The 12,951-nt window shown below is 37.5% G+C and overlaps 1 protein-coding gene across 4 annotated transcripts; it reads left to right on the top strand.

The window, feature by feature from the left end:
* The first annotated feature begins 1,276 nt into the window (after nt 1-1,276).
* On the top strand, nt 1,277-4,678 carry LOC130014523 (uncharacterized). 4 transcript variants are annotated; one of them, XM_050353642.2, is made up of 4 exons: nt 1,277-1,481; nt 1,591-1,673; nt 3,154-3,237; nt 4,415-4,678. In XM_050353642.2, the coding sequence occupies exons 2-4, from the start codon at nt 1,600-1,602 to the stop codon at nt 4,518-4,520; spliced, it is 264 nt and encodes an 87-aa protein (XP_050209599.1). In that variant the 5' UTR covers nt 1,277-1,481; nt 1,591-1,599; the 3' UTR covers nt 4,521-4,678. The 4 variants fall into 4 exon arrangements, with proteins under 4 accessions (XP_050209599.1, XP_050209598.1, XP_050209592.1 ...); XM_050353641.2 differs by having other exon boundaries at nt 1,282-1,497; XM_050353635.2 differs by having other exon boundaries at nt 1,284-1,673; nt 4,415-4,677.
* Nucleotides 4,679-12,951: the final 8,273 nt, after the last annotated feature.

The following is a 12,951-nucleotide window of genomic DNA, read 5'->3' as shown; positions in this document are numbered from 1 at the left end:
TGTGTATGTTTGAAAATGAAAAAGAGGAGTGTCATTGCAACTCTTGTGATGAGAGAAGTCATCACACCGGCGCACAATTATGACATGATTTGAGAAATGAAAAGTATCGTGATTTTAAACGGATGAGTTTTCTAACGTAAGTAAGCTCAGACAGAGACTCTGTATATAGAGGCATAGAACAAGACTGATCACCTTGTTAGGCCTATATGAAAACATACGTATGTAACACGACAAGTATATAGAACGACGAGTAGTGTAATGCGAATCGCAACGTATCGAGATTTGAATTGCAAATCTCTAATGTCGGTCTTGTATATTAAATACAAGAACAACGACGCTACTTTACAAACATGTAAAGTGATAGCGGCCATGATTAAACTCGAAGCACGTTTACCTCTAGGACGAGGAAATCGAACATAGAAGTTAGTTACGTCAGGGGATATGAACCCTACGAACAAACATATGTTGTTCAAAAAGGTCAAATAAAGAGAATTAATTCATAATAGTTATGAATTAAGAAATAACAAGATGGTTAGGATTGTTAGCATAAGAAGTTACTCGATAAGTATATCGAGAGGACCGTATAAACCTAATTGTAAAGTCAACAGTTAGTGAATAACTAATCAGAGTATCGCAGCGGAAGTGTGGAAGGAAGTGAATGATAAGGTTTGAACAAGGATTGGTTAAGTGATATTAGGAGATTATGAAAATTCGAGGACGAATTTTTGTAAGGGGGGAAGATTGTAATAACTGAAATTTTTGAGGTATTACGTGTAGTGCCACGAGGCATAATTGTAATGATTAAGAACGAGAATATCAGATTTAGATTGGATAATAAGGACTTAGACCGAAGTGGGTCTATTGGAATTATCATAAAATAATAATTTTAATGGAAAATTATTATGCGAGAAGTTGGATTTAGTTGGGACTAAAGAAAATAAAATAAAATATTGGAAATTCCCGAGCTAATAAATTTTACGATAGAAATCGTAAAATACAATTATGGAATGTAAGATTAAAATTCATAAAATTGGACGGAAATATTTTATTAAGCGGGATTTGGATATTCGGAAAAAGAAATTTAAATAAATAAATTATTGGACCCGGATCGATAAATAATACGATAACATTCATTATTTATCGTCAAAGTATATTTGCCAAAGTTTTGTAAATTTACGAAATCGAATTAAAAGCAAGTGTGTCGAGTTAATAAGAGTTTGGATTAAAAATAAAATTAAGCCCTTGGAGTTAAAGTGGAATTTTAGCCAATTAATGACTTCATCAACTTGATAAGGTTGGGATTTAATCTTATCACCACCTTCATTTGATCATTTGACTTAAGAAAGAAGAGAAAAAGATCCAAAAACCTCATCTTTCTCTCAAGATGGCCGAACCATCTTCATCAACCCCTAGGGTCACCATTTCTTGATGAAAATCAACAATCTTTGAGGCAAAATGATCATGGAGTGAAAGACATCAAGGTAGACTCAACAATTTGTAAGTTCCATGGTTTATTTTGATGGTATGTTGATTAGAAAGAGTAGGGTTTATGAGCTAAATATTGATTTCATTTATTTGATTGTATGTGAGGTGAAATTAATGATTTTGAAGTTTGAAATTTGGAGAATTCTTGGAGGTCTTCATTCTTCCATGGAGTTACCACATCACCCAAGGTATAGACTTTGAATTTTTGGATGTTTGATGGTTAAATGAGTTGGAATGAATTGAAGTTTGTTGAGTTTTGTTGAATTATAAAACTGTTTGTGATGGTGTTAAGGAGTCAAGTTTGAGCTATGATTTAGGGGTGTTGTAGTCGGTATTAATGGCTGGAAATAAGTCGGAATGAAAGAGGGCATGTCGGACTTTACCACGGAAGTGGTGGTTCTGCTCAAATGAGCAGTACCCATCTGCTCCGGTGAGCAGAACATGGCTGCTCACCAGAGCAGATGCAGCCCTGTTCTGGGCTGTTTCTGCCCAGAAACAGGGCAGCTCATGGGAGCTGTTTTGGCAGCTCCCAGGCGGCCGTACGCACCTCGGATTTGGTTCAAGTCTGAACGAAAAATATAGTCGGGATGTTGATGAGTAAGAATGCACAATTAGTTTGGTCATTGGCTGTTTGTAAGCATGTCGTTTATCGGCCCAAAGTCGACTAGTTAGTCACTTTGGAAAAATAATTAATTTTAAGGAAAAATTATAAGAAAAATAAATTGGATAGTCGGAGGTGTAAAGTATGAATTATCGAAGTTAAAAAGGATATAGGCTTCGAAAAAGTCGAATTAAAAATGGATTAAACGTATTTTATGTTAATAAAATACTGTTTTAATAGTTGTGTTTGAGTTAAGTTTGAGAGCGGTTTCGGAGGTCGTTAGGATTATCTTTCATGTCTGAAATTGTACGTATGGCGTGGGTGCATGTCGGACTAAACCCCGAACAACTCGGTTCTGCCCCACGAGGCAGAATATGCCCTCCACAACAATCCAAAGTAGGCTTGTTAGGCAGTTTTAGGGGCTGCCAACAGTTTTCAAATGGTGCAGGATAGGCAGTTCGAGTGCGTTTTCCGACCCCCTACGCATACCGAATCAAGTTCGGACCTAAATGGAAATTGTAGACCGTATTACATAGATTAAATATTAACAATTTAATCACAGTTTTGATGCTTTAAGATAAGTGAATCTAAAGCTCAAAAATGCATGAAAAATGCTGAATTTGGATTAAAAAGAATTAAGGAGTCAACTTTGGAAATTCATTGTGAATAATCGAGATGTCAAAACTAGTCGAAGTCTTCACGGAAGTTGTAAATATGAATATGAAGTTTGAATATGTCGAGTTTGTTTCGAAAAATGATCATTGTACATACTCGGTTTTAAGGCCCAAAGTAGCAGCCCTAGTGGACTATTTGTGCAGCCTTAAAAGGTTAAATCAGAGAACCAACTTCCGACCCATTTTCCGACACCTTCGGGTGCATTTCATGGTCTGAGACCTAAATGAAAGTTGTAGGCGACATTCTAAACTTTAAGAATGTCAATTTTGTTTAGGGGTCGGACTATTTTAAGTAAGCGGTTTCGATAGCCGAAATTGGCTAGAAACATATTTTTGGTTAAGTTAATAATAGCTAGAATTTAATTAATTCTTGCTATTATTATATTTGCGTAGATCGGACGAGCGAATATCGACAAGGTTTGAGGCAAACGGATCGAGATATCTTCATGCTTATTTGAAGAATTTGGATAGCAAGTGGTGAGTACACTTTAAATTACTCGCTAATATTCATAAAGCTACGTATTTTAATACGAAAAGCTATATGAATATTTATATATTTGAAATGTTTGTTTGTAAAATGTATGCTTTGAAAATGATGTTTTATCGTAATGTGTTATTTTGATAATAACATAAATGTTAAGGCACCGGGGATGGGTAAAGTAAAATGACATGAATCGAATCAAATATGAATAAGGGAATATAGTACATTCCGATATGTACTATCAAACATAATAAATACCCATACGTGCGTGTGTTATAGATGTATGCTTGTAGATGTAATGTGCATGCCATGGTCCATAAAGGATCAATATAACATAACGAAAAATACAAAATCAACTAGTAAACGTAAAATGAGAATTGTACTATGGTACACCCAATAATAAGAACTGAGATACAAGGTTGAACTCGATAGAATTATCCCGGAACCTGTATCTCATCCATTCTCGATGATAATTCTCGGAACTCATACGTAATAAAAAGTAAGTACGATACATCGAGAATCAATACGAAACAAGATCGAGACACAATGTGAACAAACACTCCTATTAAATGTCAATAGAAATTATATGAATCGACAGTTAAGTTCAAAAGACCTGCAGGGTGCAGAGTCCGAATGCAGACACGAAGGTAACTCGGTTGAACTATCTCGGGACCCGTGTCTAAGGAGTAACTCGGTTGAATTATCTCGGGACTCCTATCGATCGTTTGGGATTGAGAAATGGTACAAGTAACTCGGTTGAATTATCTCGGGACTGTACCATATGGTTATGGGTAACTCGGTTGAACTATCTCGGGACCCAACCATAAGGATCAAGTCACAAGAGACTTGCCAATGATTTAATTCGATTTAGAATCATGATGATATAACCTAAGATTTAAGATCCGATCGAAAACTATTACAACAAAACGAGAAAGAAAAATATCAATACCATAATAAGAAATCAAAGATGTCAGATACGTATAGACTATAAGTTTATGAAATAAATAAAGAGTTATGAAGGAAAGTAAATAGAGTATACAATATGATTTCAAAAGAGTATTTTCTATATATAAAATGGGTTTTCAAATGTTTTAACCCTTTATGTGATATTGCGTGTAATTTGGTGAACTCACTCAGTTTTATACTGACCCCGTTGCTCCTCCCATTTTTCAGGGATGGTATGATATCATTTGGAAAGTCAAGCTTCCGAAGTTTTAATTCTCGGAAGTCATTTGCACAAGAAGTGAAAGAAGGTTTTCATTCTAGCAGTCCGCAGTAGTCTAGATGTTTTTGTCTATGTATTTGACTAGCGTATTTTAACTCTGATATTTTTGTAAAATGGGGTCACATGTATTTTGATATATAAAAAAAAAATGATGTGATTTGCGAAAAATTTACACAGGTTTTTAGGCTTGCTACGGGTTTCGGAGCTACCACTCCCATTCCCTAACGCCGGTCGCGGCTCGAGAAATCGGGTCGTGACACAAATGCTATAGTGAATCTTATCGATGTTCTTGGCAATGATGAGTTTAGTGTTGCTGGTCTGATTCGGGATGAATAAGGCCATCGAGTCACTGCTGCTAGGAGGAATACAGGCAACGCCAGTGTTGCTACTGCTCAAAATTATCATTCAGTCGTTGATCTGGAGATAAACGCGGCTCATCATCAAGCAGGTACGGATTACGCCAGGGGCTTGGTTGCTTGAAAATCGGTTCCTACAAACCTATATGAGGTAAATTTGGTTGTAGGGGGAACAATAGCAACGGTGTAGAGGTCAAAATGGCTAGATTTACGAGTGATAATGGTAGACTTTTGTTCAATCAGATTTGGAAATCGAAAGCGCCTCCTAGAGTCAAGTTATTCATACGGGTTACTTTCCATGATAGAGTGTCGACTTTAGACTTCTTGTTAGAGAAAATATTATCAATATGAACAATGATAAGTGTTCTCTATGCGATGTGGAGGAAACATAAAAACATTTATTCATTCATTGTCGTTTTGCAAGAGAAGTGTGGTGTAGTCTTCTTCATAAGTTGGAGATTAGGTGGGTTTCCCAGAATGCTTTTGTCGATTTCTATGTGCTTTGGCAGGAAATTTTCCTGAAGGTCCCTTATTCCGAGTTATGGCGGATTCTTTGGTTTCTGATTGTTTGGGAGATTTGGAAGTGTAGAAACAACATAATTTTTCAAGATAAAGCGGTTTCAAAACATAATGTGATCTAGTAGTTTCACTAAGGCGGTGTCTATTTATAAAAGTTATAATAGAAGTTATTCTTATTCTGGCTTGGATTTATTCAAAAATCCTTATTGAATTTGTGAGCGAAGTGGGGTTCAGGGGTCGCTCGCCACACATATGGCTGACCTCTATTTTGGAAAGGTTTGAAAAGGTGGAGTCGCCACCTAGCTCAGCTAGGAAATGACTTTTCTATCGACTTGATAACCTCACTTGCTTATGGGTGAGATTATCAATACGCCGAACCAAAAGACTGGGCTCGTGGACATTCTATTGAAACTCGTGTACTTGACTTATCGATTACGTTGTTATTACTGGACATTTTGGTTATTCTCATCTCGACATTCATGTAGTTCATAGTATGATTTGCTGAAATTAAATACGTATGAAAGCGGCAAAGGGACCTATATAAGACGCACATACGGTTCGAACTAGCATGTGAGGCAAGTAGTAGGTACTCCTAAACATACATCTAACCCTGGTGGTCTCTATCACGTATCAAATAATGGCAAGTCTGGATCATTTTACATGCACAAAACCTAAAACCGGATGTCTAAGTGAGATTGATTTTATTAGTCATCTTGAATTCAACCTTCTAATTTATTTTTCATGGCAATCCTATGATTTTTAGGTGGTTTGTTGGACTTGCTGGATTTGATTACTAAATTACTGTGATTAGTCCTTTATCCTGTAAATATTTTGATTTGGACATGCTTTTAGAAAACTTTTAAACAATATCAACATGCACGAAGAATAAGTGATAAACATACAAGGTTAGAATACTTTTAAAACTTGTAGACCTGAGTGTCTATCACTCGATGCGATTTGGCCATCGAGGTGGTTGGAATCAGGACTTGGTCAAAACATGAAAGTTCTTCGTCCCATCGATATGGATCCACTGGTTTGAACCAAGGTTGATTGTGAGTTCACACAATCCCAAAATTGTGTTTGGAAGTTGTTGGTTTTGTCGGTTATGGGCTTTAGAGCCCGGTTGGCTGCGCAGATTATAATTATGGGCTTTGAGGCCTGAAATAAATTAGGACGGGCCCATTAGAGCACATATTACGAATCTAAAACTAATTATGTACACGTGGGCTCAAACAGACGAACCTGAAAATATGAAAATAGGTTTGGATTAGAGTTTGGAAGATTTAGGAATCAATTCTAGGATGAGGATCAAGAGGGAACTACGACAAAAATGGGAGTAGCGGCGGTGCCAATCCATGATGGCGACGGCGGTCGTTTGTCCATTATTTCTAGGAACATGTGTTGGTCAATAATTACAACATACATACCTGACAAAAGATCCATTTTACTGGTTCATTAAATAATCGACATAGTGAGATTTTTTATGTCGTCAACTAGTCCTTACGAAATTTCATAATTGACTATTTCGTCTCTCTCTCTCTCTCGCCTTTTGTTTCACACAACATTGTAGCGGGTCGATAATCCCCAAAAGGACTTTAATGATCTCCTCCTCTCACTACTTAGATTTTCCTACTCTATGATAGTCGACTGAGCGTTTGTTGGGTGCTGGACTTTCATAGCTAGTGGGAAGCTCTCTCTCTTGACTCCTATCTAGGTAAATCAATCTGTTTGAATTTGAATTTGATGTTTCCCTCCTACTTTCTAGGATATTTATGGGTCGTATGAAATCTCCAATTTTGTTTGCCTAATATTTTTTCCTAAGAGTTTCTTGTGGGTTCCTCTCAGAGGACTGTTACTATCCTTTTTGAGACAGTGTATTCATTTGTAATTTCACTCCCTCACCTTTCAGGGGTAGAACCTATTAAAACAAATTACATCCAGACATCGATTTCATCGTTTCCTTATACCGGGTATTGAATGTGCAAATTATATATATATATATATATATATATATATATATATATATATATATATATATATATATATAAGTTTATCATTCATGCATGCATGACAATTAAAACTAACATGCCCATCAGGCAAGACATCACACAAATAAGCAAAATTAGAGTTGATCATCAACTCTGGAACTATAAATAAATCACATAAATAAATTGCTCAAAAAATTAAATGCATGGTAAAAATGGAAAAAGGCATTGTTCATTCGAAAAAACAAATTCTCTGAATGCTCCAAACATGAACTGGGTCACCACTTCTATCTCGGTGGCAACATCACAGATGTTGAGGTTGACAAAGGACGCCGAGTATGTAGTAGAATCTTTCTCTGGGATCTGAGTAAGTCGTCGATATGTGAAATCTTCACTGTTCCATTTGGTTGTTCTGGATACCATGAAACCTCTGTTGTTCCATATGATTGTTATCATATATGCATTGGAACTCTGTTGTAGTCCACTTTTTTGATCTTGAGAGTCATTGAGCTGAACTTCTATATCTTTCCATATGCTATGTTTGGAATTCTCAATTTTATCCTTCAATCAGAATGCTCTATCACTTGAGCTATTACTTGTGAAGCTCATGATGCTTGATGGATGCCTCACAATAGATTAGCTTCTGGTCTGAGCACATTACGTTGATCAATATTGTGCACTCAAGCTTAGGGGATGCATGGAATTGGTGATGAATTTGTCACTTATCAATTGGCTTCAACAAATTCCCCTCTGATAGTCTGTGAGAGTATTGGTAATCCCCTCTTAGTTGATTTTGGCATAATGGCTGAGTTGGCTTATCTGGAACTTCTTCTGGAGGAAGATCTTCTGAAGGAAGGATTTCTTAACTGTTTTTTGACCCACCTGGCTGTCTGGAATGTCGATGTTGTAGTCGTAGAATACTTGATAGGATCGTTTGGTGAGCCATCTGGTTGTCTGGATTGCCAATGCCGGAGTCGTGGAAGACTTGGTAGGACCGCTTGTTGATCCATCTAGTTGTCTAGTATGATTGATGCTGGAGTCGTGGAAGACTTGGTAGGACCGTTTGTTGATCCATCTAGTTGTCTGTATCATTAATGGTGGAATCGTGGAAGACTTGGTAGGACTGTTTGCTGATCCATTTGGTTGTCTAGATTTCCGATGTGGAGTCATGAAAGACTTGGTAGGACTGAGCTGTTTGAATAATCTTCCCCTTATTTCATAATTTAATCCATGATTCCTGCTTTTGGTTGCTTCCATGTTGGCTTCAACTAACAACTTGACTTATTCTTGACATTCTAGATGTTAGACTGGGTAACCGAAAGAACAGTCGATAGGATGGATGCATCTACAAAGGGTTAGTGTATGATGCATGGCATACTTGAGGCATGATATAAATGATATGCATGCTTATGATGCACATGGTTAATTAACACGTAGCACGTGGAACAGTTGATATCACAGAGATATGTTGTTTCTTCCAACCTTATTACTCTCGCACACAATTCTGAGCGAGGTTAATTCCTAGGAGTTTTGGTTTAGACTGTCGCATCTGAAATACTATTTGTCGACGTGTATAAGCAAACTCTCTTCTAGTAGTTCTATAAAAAAAACAAGCGGCATTGTCGATGTAACTGGAATAGAAGTTTGGAAAAAGAACGACCCTAAAGGTCAAAATATGGAATGTGACTTATGGTCACGAGAGAGAGGGTGACCGGGAAGATCAGGACTTAAATATGACTTATAGTCACGAAAGAGCTAGACCGGAAGGTCGGGATTGGAAATGACTTATGGTCAGGAAAGAGGGTGACCTAGAAGGTCAGGACTGGAATGTGACTTATTAAAAAGATAATTGAGCCTCGTGGCTAATTAAGTAAATAAAGTATACTTAATCGGGATTGGATATGTTGGCAAATCAAGTAAACATACTTTACTTGATTGAGATTGAATAAGAGGGCTGATCAAGCAAATGGAGTTTACTTGGCGGGAATCGAATAGGGGGGGTGATCAAGTAAATGGAATTTACTTGATTGAACTAGATATTGAGGTTGGCCAAGTAAATGGATTTAACTTGATTGGAGCTGGATATGTGTGCTGATTAAGTAAATGGACTTTACTTGATTGGATGGTTGTATTTAGGTACATCCTAACTAGGTTATTTTTAGAAAAACTGGATAAAAGTTTTTAGGTATGACCTAAAACTGAGATTAAAAACTGAGTAATTTGGAAAAAAATGGGTTTAGAACCCTTACATTGACATTATGTTGGGTATTTCCTTAGATGAAATTGTCTAATCGCGAATGCAATTGGACTGAGTCGATAGATTTGGTAGTAGTCGGCTTAAGTTTCCTACAGATATTATACCTTTGATAGGTCTCCTCAATCACGAGTGCAAGTGACCGAGGTATTGAGATGTGAGTGATGCTACTCCGCATAAGACGCTTTGGGCACTGGAGTTCAATGCCAGAACGTGAGATCGGCTATAAGTATTGGGGCTGATAGAGGGACTAGAAAGTAAGATAAGAAGAGAAATATCTAATACAATGCATCATGTGTGGATATATTTGGTAAATGAATGTGATCGATGAGACGCAAGTCGTGTGGTTATGTCCATGGCAACTGTTTTTGGAAAACTTTGAAAATATTTTGGGTTCTTAATTTTTAAAAACATTTTTTTAGTCATCCCCAGTGGAGTCTCCACTTCGAGCGGAGCGGGTTTCAGGGGCGCTCGCTCAAACTTATAGCTGACTTTGAATCTGATTAGGTTTTAAAAAATAGAGTCGCCACCTATCTTAGCTAGAAAATGCCTATTATACCGACTAGACAACCTCACATGCTTATAGGTGAGATTATCGTACATTGAACCGAAAGACCATGTTCGATGTACACTAACAAAACTCTTGTACTTGACTTATCGATTACATTCATTTACTAAGCATATTTGTAATATCTCATTTCAATCATACAAATATTCCACATGCTAATGGTGTTGAAAAGTAAACAAGTTTTGGAAGCTGGTAAATGGAAAGTTGGAAAATATGTGAGACGCACATATGACACAATTTGGACTGGTATATGAGCATGTAGCAATACTCCTAAACAAGCATCTAATCATATGGTTTCTATCATGCAGCAAACATAGGTGGATTTTATTCATTTTGCATGCACAAAGCCTAAACCGGATGTATATGTGAGATTGATTTTAATTTAGTCATCTTGAATGCCTATACAACCTTTAATTACTTTTTCATGGCAATCCTAATATTTCTAGGTGATTTGTTGGATTTTAGAGCTAATTAATGTGATTATCTTATTTAGCCTGTTAAATAGTGGATTTGGATATGCTTTGGAAAGCGACAAAAAAAATTTGAACATATACACATACAATTGATATACATGTAAGGTTAGAGACACTATTAAACCTTGAAGATATGGAATGTCTAGCAGTTGTTTGTTGTTTGTCTGTCTGTGGAATTGGAATCAAGATCCGGATAGAACAAGGAAGTTCTTCGTCAGATCGATCTGGGTCTACTGGTCCAAACCGAAGTCAATTCCGAGTTCAAACAAACCTGAAATCGCAGAAATTTCTGGTCATTTCCAGGCTTGGCCTTCGATGCGCACAATGATATAGAAGCTTGTATCTGATGTGGCAGGCCGATGCTAATTGATATGGGTCCGGGAAATTACAAAAACATAACCTTACATCTATTACAAGTCCGTGGGCTCAAACGGGTCCCAATTTCGGGCTCAAACAAGCACAAAAACACAATAACAAACCTACAACTACAAGCTGAAGATTTGGAGAGGGTCTGGAGTGGCGAACACTGGCGCCAGAAGAACGAGTGGCGGCGCCAAAAGAAGTGGCGGCGGCGCCACTTCATTGTGGCTGCAGCGACGCCACATTTCATAGTCCGGGGCATTTTCACATCGGTTTGGTTTTTAGTCCAAAAAATCATGCAAAAATAATAAAAATACATAAGAAACAATCTGGAAAAATCTGGAATCAAAATATATTGATGAAAGATAGTAAAAACAACCCTAGAACATGTTTCTAAGATCAAAGCATGACAATCATGGCAAGTACAGTAGTTACGGCAGTTGCTATAAAAATAACTAAGCATGTGTGAGTGAAGCTGGGTTCGGGGGCCGCTCGCCCAGGCCTATGGCTGACTTCTTGATTTGGAAATGATTTGCAAATGGAGTCGCCACCTAGTTCAACTAGGAAATGCCTTTTATACCAACCTTACTCGCTTATGGGTAAGATTATCGTGCATCAAACCAAAAGACCGGGTTCGTGGACCTCCACGAGACTCGTGTGCTTAACTTATCAGTTACTAGCTTTACTTACCGGATATTCATTTATCTCATCTCAACATACATTTGGCAGTCCACAGGATATAATACTGGAAATATAAACAAGTCTGAAAGCGTGTAAACAAATAGACTCGCATGGACTCGATCTGGAATGGTCATGTAAAGCAAGTAGCAGATACACCTAAGCATACATCTAACCCTAGCGGTTTCTAACAAATAGCAGAAGTCTAGTTAGTCTGGATTAATTACCAGCACAAAGCCTAAACCGGAAGTTTAAGTTTGATTGATTTTATTAGGTTATCTTAAATTCCATATACAATCATTTACTACACAGTCCTAAGATGTCTAAGTGACTGGCTGGATTTGATTTGATTAGCTAATTTAACGTGGTTAGTCCTTTAGCTTGTTAATATTTGGATTTGGTATGCTTTTGGAAAGCGGTAAACATATTGCACATGTGCTCACGGGGAGTTGGGATGCATACAAGGTGAGGAATACTTTTAAACCTCGTTGACTTTTGAGTGCCTAGCACCCGCACAGGTTTGACCGTTAGTATGGTCAGAGTTGGTTCTCGGTCAGAACACTGAAGTTGTCCGTCTCGTTGATACGGTTCTATCAATTTGAATCAGGGTCGATTCAGAGTTCAGGTCCCTGAACTCGTGTTAGATGTGGCTGGGTTTACCGGTTGTGGGCTCATAGGCCCAGTTTTTTCTTTATGTTACAACAATGGACTTTGAGGTGATTACATCGGTTCTAAATTGTTGTTGTGCATAAACTTAAAGTAGATTGAATTCCCTATGCATGGGTTCAAACTGGGCCTCATTCCGAACCCAAACGAGCCCGGGAAACCTAATTTGAAGTTTTGGACCGAAGTCTGGAAATCTGGAAAAAACATTTCTAGGCATGGGGCATGAACTCACGGTGCCGCCACCTTCAGTGTCGGCGGCGCCGGTAGTTTGCCGTGGCGGCAGCGGCGGCTTCTGAGACAACAGATGCAGCAGTTTATCGTTTCGTCGTTTCAGTTATGTTTTCCGTGCAAAAATAGTCAAAATTAATGAAACAAAGAATGTAAATATGGCGACTAAAGAGTGTTTACAACTGATTCTGAACATCGAAATACCAATTTACAACAACTTTAAGCAAGTATTTTTCATGGCAAATGAACAACCTAAACATGCACTCTAGGTGTTTTAATTTAGTGGGATTCTGCTATTGAGCACACAAAACACATCAATTCAGCCATTAACATGCTTTCTCTTCGATTTCATGGCAATTTATTAAAAATGTATAATTTGGCGATTATGGCAATCTCAT

Source organism: Mercurialis annua, linkage group LG8 (assembly GCF_937616625.2).
Source record: "Mercurialis annua linkage group LG8, ddMerAnnu1.2, whole genome shotgun sequence".
Classification (NCBI taxonomy): Eukaryota; Viridiplantae; Streptophyta; class Magnoliopsida; order Malpighiales; family Euphorbiaceae; genus Mercurialis; species Mercurialis annua.
Note: the sequence above shows the minus strand (reverse complement) of the source record. Positions and strands in the feature narration are given on the sequence as shown.